Here is an 18807-nt window from a genome sequence, read left to right on the forward strand (position 1 = left end):
TCCACCTACAAATGTTTTAAAGATAAACAGTAAAGTCAGCTGAAAAGACAGGTGGGGCATGGGGCTGAGAACTGACACCACCCTTGGGCATGGCTCTGGTGAGTTGCTCAGTGTTGGTGGGCAGGACCACCTAGTGAGTCTTCTTCAGGAAAGCCGGGCAGCACCTGAGGCATTGCTGGTACACCACTTCGAAGTCAGAGTCATTGCCATAATAGGGCAATGACTTCAATAATGAGTTGTTTCTGTGGATCAGAGCTTTCAAGTAGCTCAATTTTAGCTTTGCAGTTTTTAACTTTATTACTTTTTCTATCAAATCTCTCATATTGCTTTCATCCATATATAGTATATAATCGAATGTGGCAAAGTCTTCTCTTGTAATCTGCTGTGCAATGTGATTCATGGGGATGCCATGTTTTCTCATGCAGTTCTGCCCACGATAGTCATGGGGGGGTCCCCCACGTCATAGGTGGATGTAGCCGCATTGTCTGTCCTCCAATTAGCTGAAACATTTTTATCAGTTACCAATTTCCTGAAAACTGCTTCTGCACTGGGTGATCGGCAAATGTTACCAAGACACACAAACAACACCGACTTGGACCCAACCTCTGCCATCTTCCCGGACAGACCCTAGCGGCCCCAAACAGTCCATGTATATACCACACTGGCCAAGAATTTATAATCACACGTCTTTCATGTTGGTGTTCCTCGCTGATAGAGAGAGGGAGGCCATGGAAGGGGGCTTTGCTCTTGGGAGTCACCTCACTTTGTGTGCTTTTCCTCACAGCCAGGAAAAGGTCAGGGCCTTTGCCTTTCCTGGCCGCAGGTGAAGTTTGTGCATCTATGGCCGCATTCATCTGGCAGAGACAGACCCTGGGGTCTGAGTTTAGGCTGCTCTCTGGCACCATTTCTGGCTGCCTCACAGGCTTCCTGAATTCCTAAGCTCGTCCTCGCCGGACAGAATCTGGTTCTGAGGTTTTCTCTTTGGAAGGTGGAAAGAGGCTTGTGAAATACCCAGAATACCCTGCCTGATTGCAGAACTTCTGGGTTCAGAGGTCTGAGGACCTGCGTGTGGAGGAGCTGATCCCCTACCCCCAGTCCAACGACCTACAGAGTGGACCACACATTTTTTTCACTTCTGTCCGTGGAGCCTTGTGACAATGTCCCTTGCAGCAATTAACCTGGAGCCTCCGCAGGGCTTGCGGGTTCAACACAAGATAGATCTTGATATCTCAGTCTGTTTCTATCAATGCCCCGCTTCCCTATCTGCCCCCATCACTCCAGTGACCTCAAGAGAAACAAGAGAAATGGGCTTGTAAGATTCTGTCTGTCAGTGAAGGAGGGGGAGAGGAGGATCTGGAAAGGGGAGGTTTCTCCCATCTCTCCTTGCTGGTGGCAAACTGGTTGCTATGGAGTTAGCCTGGGAACACAGTGATCAGGCTGTCATTGGTTGTCTTTTTGGCTTTCCTCCTTGGCCACTCTGTTCCCATGGTGAGTCGTTTATAGGGCCACCAACAAGCAAATGAACTGGAGGGAGGGAATGCATGATACGGGGTTCTGGGACATCCCTAAAGTGCCATTACCCCGCCGCCTGTGACTTCTCGCTGACTGTAATTATCTTCATCAGGTAGAGATAATTAGTGTCCATGCTGAGATGGTATATGATCAGAATAAAAGGGAGCATTGTGAGGGTTGAATGATAACTTCCCGTTTCCCTCCATTCCCCCAGAACCCTCTTGCCCACTCTCTTCTCTTTAGCTAAGCTTACTTGAACCCATGGGATCCACGGGGGTGGGGAGGCTGAGAAGAAAGCTGCAGGCAGTGGGACCTGGGGTTCAGACTGTTTGTAAGGGGGGTGAGATGCTGTGAGTATCACAGGCCATGGGCACTTCCTGTCTTAGTGGCATATCCTGTTGGATAACATACCATGTCAAAAGCAACTTCCAGGAGAGAAGGCTTAGTTTGGATCACAGGTCTTGAGTGTGGTCCGTCGTGCTGAGAAGGTACAGCAGGGGGAGCCGCCGAGGCAGCTCCACTGAACTCAATCAGAAGGCAGAGAGTGGTGGGTGCTGGTAGTCAGTTCACGTTCTTTTTATTCAGTCCAGGATTCCAGCTCAGGGAATGGTGCTACTCACAGTGAGTGGGTCTTCCCACCTCTATTAATCAAGACAAGCCTCACAGGCATGGCCAGGGGCCATCTCCCAAGTCATTCTAGAATTTATCATGTTGGTAATGGAGATAAACCCTTACACTGCCTTAGGGGAAAAACAAACATACAAACCAAACCCATCAAGACCCCCCTCCTTCTCAGACTTCAGATTCCCCCCCCCCCCCCGTGACAGTGGGAAAGGGAGAACCCTAAGAACCTATCCGGGGCTGACTATCAGGAGCTGGCCTTCCACAGTCTCTAACCACCCTTTCCTTCTGGTGTCCATCAGCGCATCCTCTGTCTTCCCGGCTTCACGTATCCACTCCATCATCAACTCCTGTCAACCCTGGGCAGTCTGCATCCATGACCATGGCCCTTATAATTTTTATCACCATCATTTCCCCTGGACAGCTGGGAAAGCCTCTGGTCTGGTCCTTCTGTGTCTGCCTTAGACTCCTCTCTGCCCCAGTTCATTTCCTTCATAGCTCCCCAGATGGTATTTAAGTATGCAAATCAACCTTTCTCTTGCTTAATGCCCCCTAACGGGCTGGCTATCCATTGATCTAGAGTAACACCCCACATCGATGCAATGGCCACGGGTCCTCTGCCATCTGGCCTTGGCCCACCTCCTCAGTGCTGTCTCTCACCCCTGTTCTCTTCATTTACCATAAGCCAGAGGCACAAGCTGTTCCCCGAGACCTTGGGAGCCCTAAGGCTCCAGCAGCCCGTGTGCCTGTGTTTGCACTTGGTTGTCATGTCTCTCAGCTCTGGGCAGGCCGGAGCCTGCTTACTGAGCAGGTCCTCAGAGAAACAGTCTCCAGACACTTTAATTCCCAGTCCCTTAGCACTTATTTTGACAAGCTTATTTTGTTGTTGTGTGTGGTGTGTACCTTTGTGCGTGTACATGTATGGATGTGTGGACTATGCCTGTGTGTATATGTACATGTATGTATATGTGGTATATACCTCATTATGCATGTATATATGTGTGTGTGTATGCATGTGTGTGGTGTATGCCTATGTGTGTATCTGAGTGAGGTATATGCTTTTGTGTACATGTTTCTCTGTGTGTATGCATATGTGTATTGTATGAGTGTGTGTGTGCATGCACTTGTGTGGGCAATGCATGCCTGTGTTTGTGCATGCATCTCTGTGTGTATGTGCTTCAATGTGTTTATGCCTGTGCGTACATGCATGTGTGTAAATGCAGGTAGATTTATGTGGTGAATGCCCGTGTGTGAACATGCATATGTGTGTGTGTTTGTGGGGGCATGTGTCTTGCGTGTGTGTGTGTGTGGTGTATGCCTCTCTGTGTGTGCACATGTTGATGACAGTCTACTTGTAAGTATGTGGGTACAGAGGTTAACATCAGGTGTCTTCTTCAATGACTTTTCTACATAACTTTTGAGACAGGGTCTCTCAATGAACTTGGAGCTCACTGTTTCAGCTAGACTGGCTGGCCAGAAACCCGCAAGGATCTGCCCCTATTGTCAGGTCTGCAGGCTTGGGCTGTTTTGCCTGGCTTTTTTCAATGATGATGATGAGAATCTGAACTTAGGTCCTCATGCTTGGGCAGCAAGCACATTACTCACTGAGTCATCTCCCCAGCCCCTGCTTTGTGTTTCTTTTTTTTTGAGACACAGTCTAATTCTACAGCCCTGGCTGACCTGGAAGTTCATGATGTAGCCCAGGATGGCCTTGGACTCAAGGCAATCCTCTTGCCTCGGTGTTCTGACTGCTGGGAATGTAGGTGTGTGTTACTATGCACAGTTAACAAAAGACTCATTTTGTTTATGAGACATCCGCAGTGCATGCATGTGTGTGTGATGTAACCACCATCCTTGCTTAATGTATATTTTACACCATGAGTCTACCTGTTTCTGGAAGCCAGGGCTCCTAACCACAGGCTCTATCATCACTGTGGCTTCACATCTTCAGTCTGTCAGATAAATGGATGCTGCAGCTTGCAAATATGGGTGAAAGATGCACGAAGGATAGTGGAAAGAACTAAAAATGAATCTTGTCTATGATGATTTGTTTTCTCTTCAGTCTATTCTCTCTCAAAATGTTCTATGTGGAAAAAGAAATCTAAAATATCTATTAGAACAGATCTTAGGTGCAGACCACATCAGTCAGAAGACCTGCCAGTCTGCAGAACTGTCCCACTCCCTAGATTCCATTCCCAAAGACCCATTCGACTGCCCCACACCTCCATCCTGCCCCATTGCCATTCCCTCCCACTGCAATGCCCTTGGCCCCAACTCAGGAAGACAGCTGCTGCCAAGGACCAGGCCATGCCAATCAGAACTGGTTCAGGCTATGACAGTTTGAAGAACAGGAGCAGGCCAAGAAAACCAGAAGACCAGATAGGCAAACTCAGGCAGAGATCCAGTGCTGGACCGGAGACCACACCTGCCATCAGAACCACAGACTGACAGCCCACCAGAGGACCACCTCCACCCACTCAGATCCCCCCCATCCCCACTCCTCTCCTTATCACCTTGTCCCACTCACCAACTCGGGTAAAGGCTGCCTGCTGCACCAAAAGCCAAGATAGCCACCAGAAGTCCAACCCCCAGCTTGGACAGAGACTCCCTACTAAATCAGAGATCACATCAGCTGCCAGAAATCCAGGTCACAAAGGGCAGAAGACCAAAAAGAAAACAGAAACCAAGGAACAAAATACCCATTCAACAAAGACAAATTCAGAAATCAGCACCTAGATCTATAATCATCCCAAACTCAGATGCCTAAACAACAGTGTAAGAACAAAATCAACATCAGCCAGGGCAATATGGCACCACCAGAGCCCAGCTATCCTACAACAGCAAGACCTGAATATTCCAATACAGCTGAAGTGCAAGAAAATGACCTTAAAAACCAACTTTATGAAAGAGGAAATGAGAAAATTCTTTAAAGAAATTGAGGAAAAGGCAAACAAAAAATGGAGGAAATAAAAAAACTCCCTTAAAGAATGCCAAAAAAAGCCAAAGGGAGAGGGAACAGGTCAAGGAAACTGATCAAGACTTGAAAATGGAAATAGAAGCAATAAAGAAAACACAAACTGAGGGTATTCTGGAAATAGAAAGTCTAGGTAAGTGAACAGTAGCTACAGATGCAAGCATCACCAACAGAACACAAGAAATGAAAGAGAGAATTTCAGACATTGGAGATACAATAAAGAAATAGAGTCATTGGTAAAAGAAAATGTTCAATCTAAAAAATTCCTAACATGAAATATCCAGGAAATCTGGGACAGTATGAAAATACCAAACCTAAGAATAATAGGAATAGAAGAAGGAGAGAAGAATCCCAGCTAAAAAAACCCCGAAAGCATATTTAATGAAATCCTAGAAGATGAATTTCCTAACCTAAAGAAGGACATGCCTATAAAGGTACAAGAAACTTACAGAGCATCAATTAGATTGGACCAGAAAAGAAATTCCCTTTGCTACATAATAATCAAACCACTCAATGTATAGAACAATCAAAGAGTACTGAAAGCTGCAAAGGAAAAAGGGCCAAGTAACATGTAAAGGCAGGCCTATTAGAATTACACCTGACTCTAAAAGTCAGAAGGCCAGGACAGATTGACTTGTAGACTGTAAGAGATCACAAATACCAGCCCAGACTAAAAAACTCAGCAAAACTTTCAATCACTATAGATGGAAAAAACAAGATATTTCATGACAAAGTCAAATTTAACAATATCTATTCACAAATCCAGCCCTGCAAAAGGCACTAGGAGGAAAACTCCAACCCAAGGAGGCTAACTACACCCAGAAAAACACAGGCAATAAATAATTGCACACCAGCAAAAAATCAAACACACACACACACACACACCCATTACCACCACCACCATCACCAATATAACAAGTATTAACAAACATTGATCACTAATATCTCTCAATATCAATGGATTTAATTCCCCAATAAAAAGAGACAGGCTAACAGAATGTATATGAAAACAGGATTTAGCCTTCTGCTGCATATAAGAAACATACCTCAACATCAAAGATAGACATTATCTCAGAGTAAAAGGTTAGAAAAAGATTTTCCAAGCAAATGGACATAAGAAGTAAGCAGGTGTAGCTATTTTAATATCTAATAAAATAGACTTTAAGCCAAAATTAATCAAAGTAGATGGAGAAGGACATTTCATACTCATCAAAGGAAAAATTCAGCAAGATGACATTTCAATTTTTAACATCTATGTCCAAAATGCAAGGGTACCCACATTTGTAAAAGAAAGGTTCTAAAGCTTAAATCACGCATTGAACCCCACACATTCATAGTAGGAGACTTCAACACCACACTCTCGCCAATGGTCAGGTCATCCAGAGAAAAACTAAACAGAGAAATAATGGAGCTAACAGATGTTACGAATCAAATGGCCCTGACAGATATCTACAGAACATTTCATCCAAACACAAAAGAATATACCTTCTTCTCAGAACTTCACGGACCATTCTCCAAACCTGATCACGTACTCAGTCACAAAGCAAGCCTCAATATATACAAGAAAATTGATGTAATTTCCTGTATCCCACCAAGCACCATGGATTAGAGCTGGATTTCAAGAACAACAGAAACAACAGAAAGCCTACAAACTCATGGGAGCCAAACAACTTCCCCACGGAACAACTGCTGCATCAAGGCAGAAATGAAGAAAGAAATTAAAGACCTCCCGGGATTTAATGAAAATGCCCAAACTTATGGGACACAACGATAGCCGTTCTAAGAGGAACGTTCATAGCACCAAGTGCCCTCGTGAAGAAGACATTCCAGTGGATCCCTCAGAAGCCATGAGAATACAGTCTGTACTTCCTGTGGTTCATAGATCACAGACACTCTGAGGGGCTGCCAAAGTCATGGGAGTGAAGCGGGTCAGGAGGGGCTGTGGCGAGCTGGTGAAGGCATACGTCACTGTCACTCTGTTTGGGACAACTATTGCCAAACTTATATAGATTAAACAAAGCTCTGCCTGACAGAAGATCCAGTTTGTGAAATATGCACACGAGACCCTGGAAAGATGTGAAAACACTGGCAGCTGGACCACAAGGCTGCCGGTGAGTGGCAAGTGTCTGCCTCTAAGGGAAGTGACAGTAGAGCAAGCTCACACTGCGCACATGTTCCCGTGTTTGTACATTACGCCGACGCGTCCAGAGCTATCTCTTCTCACTGTTTATCCAGTGGCTGGATTTATCTTTGAGCAAGCCCTTCCCCTGCTTGGCTTCTTCTATCTTCGCCTTGTGTTTGCCAGTATTGGCTGAGTATCCAGTCTCACACCTTCTCGCCCACGTCACCCCACCCCCTCCGACTGTCTTCTTATTTAAAGAAAAACAAAATTAAAATGGTGAACCGTGAGGCTTTCCAAATTATAAGTCAGACAAAGTGAGTTCTGGGGAAGGCTGGTTAGGAAGCCATTAGGAACGTCAGTGCTCATTGCCACTCAAAGGAAATTATAGATGGAGGGAAATATGCCTCTAGACACTTCCACAAGAGCTGAAATTTATGCGCTTATACTTCAGTAGATCCCCGGAGGCCAGAGTCCAAGCCATGCTTCTTTGCCTGATATTGAGATGTGGTCATCTACAAGGGAGTGGCAGACACAAGGGCGCTCATGGGAATACACCTTGGGAGTAGACCACACAGCCATGCTGCCTTTCTCACCAGGTCAGCTCGAGGGGATGTGGTGCAAACATTCTAGAATGTAGCCAGAGTAACACTACACATCAAAACAAGGCATCAGTGAACCTGGGTGTTGACCGCGGTTGGTAGTTCTCAAACTGTGTCTTTCTCCCATTTCTTTTCCTCATGGCTTCAAAAGTACTTTTCCTAAAATAAACTGTACGAGCAAGTCTAATACACAAAACAGTCAAAAGTGGGGGCACTGGGATTCTGAATATATGAACCCCAAGGAGCAAGTTATAGTGCAGCTGGAATTAGAATTCTCCTCTTTTCAAAAACCAGAACCAGAAAGAGAGGAGTTCTTCCCCACTGAGGAAAGAGAGCCAGGGTCTGTCTGGGTAACGTGACTTGGCCAGTGCCACACAGGTGGGGCATGTGCTGGATCCAGGGCTCCATTATGCAGAGACAGTGCTCAGCTCTGCCACCAGGGCAGCGTGGCCTTGGCAACTTTGTGAAAGGAGGGTCCTGGGAGTTCTGATCTGCTTCTGTGCACGTTCAGTTAGAGGGTGTCTCCCTGCTAGGACCATGGTAGGTGCTCAGGAAACGTTGGTTCTACCAAATATCCCTCTGTTTTTCCTCTGTTCTTGTCATCAACAGAACATCAGTCACAATGTCTATGTGTCTAGACAGCACATTATCCCAGTCAGCAGACAGCAGGCCTAACCATAGAAACATCCAGAATAGCCCACAACAAGCAACCAAAACAATAGTAGAAACTTAGATGCAATGAAATCTGGAAAGAACTCTCTCTCTCTCTCTCTCTCTCTCTCTCTCTCTCTCTCTCTCTCTCTCTCTGTGTGTGTGTGTGTGTGTGATGTGCACATGTATGTGGAGGAAAGAGATCAATTCAGTGCCATTCCTCCTCAGGAACCACCAACTTTCTAAGTCAAGAACCCTCAGGGGGACAGGAGACTCACTGATTCTGGCTGGCCAGCCAGTAAGCCCAGTGATCCTCCTTCTCTGCCTCCCCAGTCCTGTGATTACAAGTGAATACCATCACTTTCAGCTTTTTAACATGGGCTCTAGGAATCAAACTCAGATCCTCATATTTGCATAGCATGCACTTTGCCAACCAACTACTTCCCCAGCCTTCATTCCCACTTCTTGGGTCTCTAATAGTTTTTCATCTTAAGAACATTATAACATTGAGGAAAGATGCTAAAAAAAAGTCAACTGACCTGGGAGAAATGTCACATCCTTGCTGCATGAAGGCTCCCAGAGAAAACCAGAGGCTGTTGAATATGCCGAACTCATTTGACTGGTCACTGGTTGTCTGGTCTCGTCCCTCTTCAAACTCTTCGCTGTGCCATTCATAGGGACTGAACCGGCTGACCAGGAAGAGGACGACGCTCACTCCGATGTAGGCAAACACAATACACATCCAGATCTCATAGGCCAGAGGGTCAAGAAAGGAGAAGACACCCGGCTTGGACTTCTGTGGCTTCTTAATCATGATGGAGATTCCCAAACTCATGAATGGCTTGGAGAAGTCAATGACCTCCTCCCGGACCAAGGTGATGGTCAAGGGGGCCACCGCGACATCTGCTCTCTGAAAGGATCAAATCAAATCAGGTTCAGTGGAGCTCAGCAGTTCTTTCTCTTGTTTCTGTCTTCCGTGTGTGTGTGTGTGTGTGTGTGTGTGTGTGTGTGTGTGTGAATTGCTTTCCACCTTGTTTGGGAAAGACAGTGTTTCTCACTAAACCTGGACCTCACTGATTGGTTAGATTGGGTGGCCAGTTGAGCCACTGCTGTCCTATGTCTTTGCATCCCCTCCCCAGTGCTGGGATCACAGGCATGCATTATAGCACTGGACTTTTCCCATGGATGCTAGGAATCCACACTCAGGTCCCCATGCTTGTTTAGCAAGTGCTTAGTGAATATATTTTATCTTAAATGATGTAGAAATGGCATAGGACCTTGTTAAGTCCAACGGCTCAGACATTGGAAAGTATTTCTGAGAAGTGGACCACAGCTTGCTACTGGACAGAGGAGTTCATTCCACTATCTGACAGCTCTACTTGCCATCCTCATTCCAGAAGAAAGGGGCTGCAGCTTGTGTTTATCCAGTGACCAGGTTTCCTTCTTGTGTTCTGAGACCCGTCCAGGCCGGGTATCTGGGCTGGTTACCTTGGGAAGTAGATATAACCCTTCCTCATCATACCTACTCCCAGGCCCAAGAGTTACTTGGGGGTGCCTGAGACCCATGGGGCTCAGTGAGAATTCACCCTGAGAGCTGGAGTCAGTGCTGAGTTGCATAGAGGATGACCCCAGAGGCTGCCATTTGGGTCCCTCAATTCAGGGCTTACACTGGGCTTCTTGGAAATGTGTCAATACATCCTTCTATCTCCAGAAACACATGGCAGTTGTTTTGTTTGCTTAAGCCAGTTTGCATCGGATTTCTTTTACCCACAATCAAGATTATCCTGGCTAAACAAGAGGGTGACGGCAAATTGAACCCAATAAACATTTATGGAACGATTATGTGTAAGCTCTTGGATGGAAGCTGGAGTTAAACCATGGTCCCCCACATTCAAGGGTCAAGGGTTATAAGCTTTTGAAAGAGGTTATCATACCATACACACACACACACACACACACACACACACACACACACGCACGCACGCACGCACGCACATGCACGCGCACACACACATATATACAGGGCATGCTTATCAAGTCTCCAAGGCAGACAGGACACTGCAGGAGGAGAGGGGTCTATCAAGCTGGGAACCCAGGGATTGCAGCATGCAAGAAGTGACATGTTAATGTGGCACTGCAGAAAAGATGGACTTGGCCTGTTGTTCTGGTAGGGAACAGTATTCCAAGAGGAAAGAACCATGTGAGGAAGGGCCTGGTAGTGACAAAATCAAGTGAGCCGTTAAATTTTTTCTTTCCAGGAAGATTGCTAAAAGCTACACAAATGTTCAGGGTTTGAATGTCAAACCTAGCCTGCTGGTAAGCAGGTAAGAGTACAGGGTTTGCTCATCTGTCCCTGGGCAGTGCTGAGACACACCAGACAGCTAGAGTATAGCGAAAAGTAGCAAGAACCACAGATGATTGTCTCGGTGAGACAATTTGAGAGCTGGGCTCTGTGGGTCAACAGTCCCATCACAGGCCTGCAGCAAATACTCCCCATCCTCTCAGGGAGCTGATCTAGGAGGAGTCAAGGGGTTTACGGGAGACTTGCAGCTCAGAGAATGGCAGGGTTGGAACTCAACCCCAGGAGTCTGCCTGCAGGTATTACTCTTTCCACTCCAGTTGTGGGCGGATGAGGAGATGGTCCCAAAGGTGCATCCAGGAGCCACAGACTCATCAGCAGCATGCGAATGCGATCCTCCCCCCCCCCCCACTGAGAATGCCTCTGGCTCATTTCTCAGTTCCTCTTAGCTTCACAGTCTAGGGTTTGGATGGAATGATGTCTTCAGATGCGGCTGTCCTAGTAGGGGACAGAAGATAGAACTTTGGGTTGTGACAACTGTTATTGGCCGTGTATCCTTCAACAAATCAGTTAAGCCCTCAGAGCCTCTGTTTCCTCCTCTACAAAGTGCAGAAATGATATTCTCTACCTTATGGGGCTGAGAGGAGGATGTGACAGATGAGCACAGCACTAAGTATGGCACAGGGAATCCGAGAGAGAATGTACTAGTTACTCCTGTGGGCAAGAACCAGGGAGAGAGCAGACACTCTCAGACTCCTAGCGGCCGCTACTTTCACAGAGTAGGAAGCTTGGTGTCCTGTAAGTTAGTTCTTTCTTTCTTTTTTCTTTTTAACCCCACTGGTGGTTCGTGGTTGATAGATATTTCCCTAACGTCCCTCATTTCTCTCAGGGGAATGAATCGGGAAAGATGAACTCAAGATAAAGGTAAATCATTTTATGCTCAACATGACTTCCCTGGGAATCAGTTTTCCCTAGCAGAGGGACAGGTCTAATGAAGAGGGCATAAGACCTTAGGCTTAAAATGAAGCCTATAGCGATGACGCCAGGTCTCTGGAGGGTGGATGAGCTACCACACTAGCTGCTGGCACTGGGGTTGTGCCCTTGGGATGGTCACATATTGCTTTGCCCAGACCATGGTCTTTTTGACAAAGAGAAGTCAATACAGGAGGTGAAGGCGAAGATGAACATTGGCGAAGGTGAGAAGTTCACAGCAATTGCCATGGCAATGACCTTAAGAGCGCAGAGGAAGTTCCCATGGAAACCAGCCTCCAGATGCAGCAGGGCCCATCCAGGTCTCTGCTTCATTGACAGAGTTTCCAAAGTGAGAGACATCAAGGGAAGAAGAAAGGGAGATGTGGATGGCTTTTCCCAACCCAGTCTCTACCTTCACAAGTGACCTTGAAAGCCACTTTTCTTTAGAATACTTTCTTTGTGGCATCTTTTCTCTTTTGGCCAGGTATATACTTCATGGCCATCATGAATCCTCCTGCCTTGACATGAGACTGTGAGACTCACAATCCTCTAAAGTGACCAATTCCATCTGACCATCACCTGTGTCAACCCGAAGCTCAGCATGAGTTTCAGCTTAAAGATGCAGCTGGCATTTTCAGGTCCTATAAAGGAAACCTCCGTGGTTCCTTTCTTGCACTGTATGGGAACTGACTTTTGTTATTTTGCTGTTTTCTCTAAGATAAGTTCTCTAGCCCAGCCTGGCCTCAAAATCATCCAGGAAGAGGCTGGACTTCAGACCTTCATGTGCCCACTTCTGGAAGGCCCGTGTTACAGATGTGTATCATCATGTCTAGGATATACAGTGCTGTGCACTGAACTCAGGGCCTCATGCATGCTAGACAGGGACTCTGCCAGCTGAGCCACAGTCTCTGCCCTTCTATTGCCCTTGCTGCTCTACTTGAGAGCTGCCATTATCTCCTGGTTCTGACTGAGGCATCCCACACTCTTGCCTTGTCATCTGTGACTCAAAATTTTCTCTGTGCAATCCCACCCAGAGAGGTCAACCCAGGGTTTTCCTGACCTCCCCCTATTTGCCGCTCCTACCATCCTGCCATTTATGCCTAGGAACTTCCAGGCTGCCCAGCTCTATGTCTCTATGTCAATATAACTATTTTCCAAGTTCTTCACACCCAGAAGGGTTAGAAATCTCCGCAGTCTCTTCTGGGGACCATGTAATTTAGACTTCTGGATCCTCTGCTCTCGAATCGCTCTTTACCATTGTCTCTTTGACCTGAGGCCATGTGCAAGGTCTGGGAGCCTTGGCTTCTCATGACTCCCCAGACACTGCAAACACCACTAGCCATTCAGTGCCTGCTCAAGACAGCTTCGATTTATTGATGCTTTCTGCAGTAGCTGCCCAGGGGTTTGCTTTAAGTGTGGTGTACCACACAGATGGCTCAGGCCTGCTCTGAGCACACACTTGAACAGAATCTGAGTCAGTGTGAACTACAAAGGAGCAGAGATGAGGTTCTAGAATGGGAAGCCCGGGCAGTTTGAAGGCAAGCCTCACCTGTTCTGTGGGGACAGAAAGAGGACTTGGAAAAATGTTCTGGAAGGGGTGTCAGAGGTGGAGGATGGCAGAGGAGGCTCCAGGGAACAAAGCATGCGGGGATACTGGATGACCAGAAGTTGTAGAAGAGATTACAGGAAAGAGTGAGCTTGGATCCAGGTGCATCTAGGCTCTGTGGGAACCACATGTGACTCTTAGTAGGTTAGTATGAGCTTTGTTATCTGCTCTGAGAGAGCCGATCCTGGAGCTATCTATGTTCTATGTAGCCTGTGCTGGACGGTAGTCAACTGAAATGACAGACACTGAGCCAGGTTGAGGGAATTAGGACCAGGGATTTGGATCACCATGTCTTAAGACAGTAGATGACTTTCTGTTCAGCAGCGACAGCACTAGTTAATCGGGAGTCAGTTTATGCACAGAGCCACCCAGCTAGCAAATGCATTCCTTCCTCTGTCCTTCATGATGATCCCTCCCCCTCCCCCAGGCACTTACTCCATAGACCAGCTCTCCCACCATGCCGTTCCAGGCCTTTGTGTCCGGGTCCCGGGCTCCGTATTTGCCATCACTGACGATCTCGAGTCGGTAGGAGTAGCCCACATGCTTGGCGATCTCCGCAGCCAGCTCCACGCAGTAGCCCTCGTAGCGGTCGTTGCCCTCAAACTGGTTGGCATTCTTTTTGAGCATCACATAAGGATCTTCCTGGTGGAGAAACAGGACAGAGGGTGTGGCCTATGGGTGCAACTGCAAATGGGGAGGACTTTGACCTGGCAGAGGAGGATGCTTCTAGTGTTGGTTAGCACTGACGAGTCTTTCTAACCCCTTAATACGTTTCTTAAGTTTCTGCTCCTTACTCAGTTCTAAACTTCTTGGAAAAAGAAAATAAGTTCTGTTAAAAATAAGAATATTTTATCACAGAAATGTAACAGGGCTTTCCAAATTATGTTCTTTGTGTAATTTTTTTTTAAAAAATTCTTTTATGTCTGAGTGTTTTGCCTGCATGTATGTCTGTATATACTACATGTGTGCCTTGTGACGGAGGAGGTCAGAAGAGGATGTTAGATCCCCTGGGGAATCAGACTCAGGTCCTCTGTGTGTTAATCTGCAGGAGAATGTGGCTTCTACTGAAGGAGGCACATACAGAAACTAGAACAGCTTTGGGACACCTTTGTGTTTTGTTTATGGGGCAAGTGGCTCAGATATAACTTATCAAAGGATGCTGGGTAAAAGTGAATCTTAGAGATGCTGAAGGAAGAAAACAAGAACCAAGGCCTTTTCCCAGTCTCTCTGGTTTCATTATTATTACTATTACCATTACTATAACTATTGTTATTGTTGTCTTATGAGACAGTCTCACTATATAGCAGAAGCTGGCCTGGAACTCTTCCCTCCTTAGCTTCCTGAGTGCTGGGCTGACAAGCATGCAAGTATGCATGGCTGCTACTGACTAGTTTCACCATCTTCTCCATCTATGGCATAGTCTTGGCAGCTAAAGTGGGGTGTGCTTGGGTATGTCTATCTTGAGCTTCAGGTAAACCCGAAGAAGGAGTATACTCACGAGGATCGTGGTGACGATGTAGGTTCTATTCTGGACGCTGGAGTTGTCCCCTCCAGCCTGAGCATCAGTGGCTGCAGGAACAAACTTATCGTCTTCATTCCAGTAACCAATCTGTTAAAGAGAAGAAGGCAAAAGTACGATCTGAGAGGGAGAGTCTTGGAGCTGGGTGTGATGGCACACTGATCTTTGTACAAGAGTCTGGGGTGCTGCAGGCAGAAGTATTAAAGATGTGAGATGCACCCCAGGTCTCCTCTCCATCCCCAGCGGACCTCCTCACAGTGGTGACTAAGCCCAGGTGCTGTCCCTCTGGGAGGACAAAAGTTCAGCTCTTTATTTATCTAAACTGTAGAGGACAATGAAAGCGAGGGCTGAGGAATTGAATTCCCTGCAGCTGTTTTCATAGCCAATTCATAAATCCTTAAATATTAACTCTTTATTTCTACAAACCAATTCTAAACTGTAGTTTGGGCCACTGGACTAAATACTACCCTCATTTTTAGAGTTCTTACATTTCCCTTCCCAGATTTCGCTTCCTGGGAAAATCCACTCTTCTCCATTTCTTGCTGGTCTTCTGATTGTTGCAACACCAAGTCATGCTCAAGGTAAACACGATTTGTAAGGACATGAAAAACTTTAAGAAACTTTGCTTGATCAGGGGCTGGTTAAGGCACTGGGTTCAAGAAACTGATGGCTCTTTGGCCTGGAGAGTGAGGGAGTGGGGGGTATGGGTAGAAGGGAGGGGAGGGAAGGGGGAGGAGGAGGGGAGGAGATGGAAATTTTTAATAATAAAAAAATTAAAAAAGAAACTTTGGAGCATCAAGAGTTAGCTGGAAACAGAAACCTTTGCAAAAGTACAAACCAACTGTCCCTAGCAGCTAGACCCCTGTCAAACCCAGCTTTGTGGTCTGGAGCAGAAAATAACTTCTTGGGGGGAGACCGGGGTGGGGGGCATGCACAGAAGCAGTAGCCGCTTAAAGGAGGAAGAGGATATACAGATGTAGTCCATACCCTGTACTCAGCAAAACCAACCCCCTTGACCCTGAGCAAACCTGGCTTGTGGTTTTTGCCTCTATAATGTCAACCCCAAATGATGAGGGAGTCTCTTTCCTACTGTGCTGTGTCGAGTAGTGGTTGAGCCCCCAGCCTGGCTGGAGAGCGTGCTGAATAAAACTTGCTTTTGCATTCTGGACTTGACAGGATTCGATGGTGGTCTCTCTGGAGGTCTCAACTTGGGCACAACAGATCAATTTCTAAATATCAGCAGGTTATTAATACTTTGTCCAAGGTCTTTCAGAAAAGTTATTGAATTCCAATTATGTGCAAGGCTCTGAGCTGAAACACTTTGTAGTATGCAACAAGGCTGAGAGAGATTGAGAGACGTTGAGGAGGGAGTGCGTCCCCTAAGAACATCACTTGAGAAGATGCGGATCACACAGACTCACAGTCCAAAAGTGCTGAGTGAGAGAGTAGTGACAGAGGACTTCAGAGAAGCACAAGGCTGCAGTGGGGTGCTGTGTGTGGAAGGGTCGAGACCTGGGCTTGCCCAAGCCTCCTGGGTCAAGGAGGATGATAGCCCTGTTGTGGAGGCAAAGGCTGCCGAATAAGTGAGTTCAGTGGGTTCACCTGGGAGAGCAGTGGGCTTGCAGGTCTAAGTAGCAGAGGATGTGAAAGCCAGGCCAAGCAGTGGAGACTGTTCTAAAGGCAACAGTAAGTCATGGAAGGGCTGGGACAACAGAATGACCTAGCTAACATATGCACACACATATATGCACGGAACACACACACAGATGTACACACACATGCACACATGTGTGCACAGCACACAGCACTCACATGTGTGTACAGTATACACACAGACAAGCGCATGCATATATACACAGACACAGACACACATCTAGATTGCCTATACCTTTCTCCTGCTTCTCTTTTCTTCTTCCCCTTCAAAACACCTTCCTCCTCTCCCCTTTTTCTTCTTCCTTCCTCTTTCTCCCTCTCCTCCTCCTCCTTTCCTGTTTCTTTTTCGCTCTCCCCTCTCTCTTCCTCTCCTCCTCTTCGTTCCCCTCCCTGTCTTTCTTTCTCTTTTCCATTTCCATCTCCTCCCTCTCTTTCTTCTCTTCCCTTATCATCACCATCAGCTCTCTCTCCAGGCAGCAAGGTCTGTCATTCTGTGGGATGCAGATGCAAATGGAAAATGATGGAGAGCTGGCAGTTCACAGGCAGCAGCCCTCTCAGCATCCAGAGCACAGCGCAGAAACAGAGGCCCCCTCCACAAGGCTGGTTTGTGTGGCCCTTCACCTTGATGTATTTTCCTGGACATCGATGGTTTCTTTATGATCTTCAGCCATTCACAATGGCAGCTATACACATGTTCTTGTTTTGGCTCAGTGAGTTTTCTACTCTCTCGTCTGTTCACTTCCTGAGGTGGTGCAGCTGGGCAGTGCCTGCTCTCGGCTGGGGATGCTGCCCATTCTATTGCCTGCAGCAGCTATTATCACTGAGGGCTGGAATGAGTTTGCTGGTGGGGAATGCGTCTTGCTCTTCTAAATGCTTTTTATGTTTTAATTCCCTTCCATTCCCATTAAAATCCCATGATATTTGCCAGTTTTCACTCCTATATGAAGTGTGAGGACGCTCTGCTGCCGAGAGGTAACTTCCCCAGGGCCGCAGGATAGCCATGGTGGTGCAAGCGCTGGAAGGCTTCCCCCATTGCATGGATTATAGATATATGCTTCTGAACCGGGCTCATTTTTCCCATGGGTTCTGGGGATCAAATTCATGTTTTCACAGCCATCTCCCTGTTGATGGATCCATCTCCCAAGTCCTGAACAAGCTTGTTTTTTTTCCTCTAGCTAGTAGTCTCATGGGAAGAGAAGACATGATCTTGTCAGGGTTGGTAGAGATATCTGGATGCAAAGGCTCACGTTTATACCTCCTGTGAGCCAGTAGACTTATATGAATATCGGGCTCCACAGCTGGATGCATAGGAAGATGGCAGAAGTGTCTGGAGAGGCTTTGGAGATGAGAGCTGTGGGCTGGATTACCATATGGCACTTTGATTCTCTACAGAGAAGGTGTAGGGGCTTTGATTCTATCTGAAAGCAAATCATCGTAAGTAGTTTGGTAAAGATTGGGGCGCACTGTTCAGGAAAGGATTTAAGAAAATTCTAACAGGGAGAAGTCTTCTCCTGGGGCCACTTATTATTTTTGATCTCCTATTTTCCATCTAAAGATTCTTTGAAGGTCGGAAATGAGTCCAGATGAGAGAGCGGGTATTCGTAAGTGGATGAAGTTTAAAGTGCAGGTGATCACAGAACTGCGGATTCACTTGATCTCCCCTGCAGCCATCAGGGTGAATTTGTACATGGGAACCCCAGGATCGCCTTTGAAGCACCAGCTCCCAACTTCCCCCAGTGAGGGTCGTCATAACTAGTTGCCTATTGTGGCAGAGATGGCTAGCTGACCCCCAAACAGTCTTGTTTGCCTTTCATAGTGTAGAGATAGCCAGAGGGGGCTCTCCAACCAGAAGCGCATGCTGTTTTGCATCACACTGGGAGGAACCCTTGTGTTCTGGTGCACGGAATGCTGGGAGGGTAATGTGCCTCTTTTCCAGACCCATCTTTCCCAAGTTCCCAGCAGTGTTTCCATTTTCTTTCTTCCCTATCTGTTTGATAAATGCTGACATCAAGCAAGACTCTTGTGGACAGGGATGTCTTCTTAACACCCAACTCTCAGCCGAGTCCTAGGGCCAAACTTCATTGATCTTAACTCACCAGTCTCAACTTTTAAAACTTCTTCCAAACTGGGTTTATCATAGCTTGCTGTAATGTATGTTTCTTTGCTTCTCATGAAGCAGAACACTTAAGTAAACAATGACAAGAACTAGACATTGACTAAGCAAGAGATTGACTTTCCCTGCACTAAAGAGGTAGGTTTTGGAGCTTAGCCCCCACAGC

At 46.7% G+C, this 18807-nt stretch overlaps 1 protein-coding gene and 1 pseudogene across 6 annotated transcripts in view; both read right to left on the reverse strand.

Moving 5' to 3' along the window:
- The window catches only part of Gria1 (glutamate ionotropic receptor AMPA type subunit 1), a 316597-nt gene that overhangs the window by 75437 nt on the left and 222353 nt on the right, over window positions 1-18807 (reverse strand). For all 6 annotated transcript variants that reach the window (XM_038326152.1, XM_038326151.1, XM_038326149.1 and 3 more), the window contains 3 exons: window positions 14855-14965; window positions 13792-13998; window positions 9019-9389 (listed from right to left, as the gene is read on the reverse strand). In XM_038326152.1, the coding sequence (XP_038182080.1) occupies window positions 9019-9389; window positions 13792-13998; window positions 14855-14965 (689 nt within the window). The remainder of the gene's footprint in view (window positions 1-9018; window positions 9390-13791; window positions 13999-14854; window positions 14966-18807) is intronic.
- On the reverse strand, window positions 131-612 carry LOC119811937 (annotated as a pseudogene).

Source organism: Arvicola amphibius, chromosome 4 (genome assembly GCF_903992535.2).
Source record: "Arvicola amphibius chromosome 4, mArvAmp1.2, whole genome shotgun sequence".
Classification (NCBI taxonomy): Eukaryota; Metazoa; Chordata; class Mammalia; order Rodentia; family Cricetidae; genus Arvicola; species Arvicola amphibius.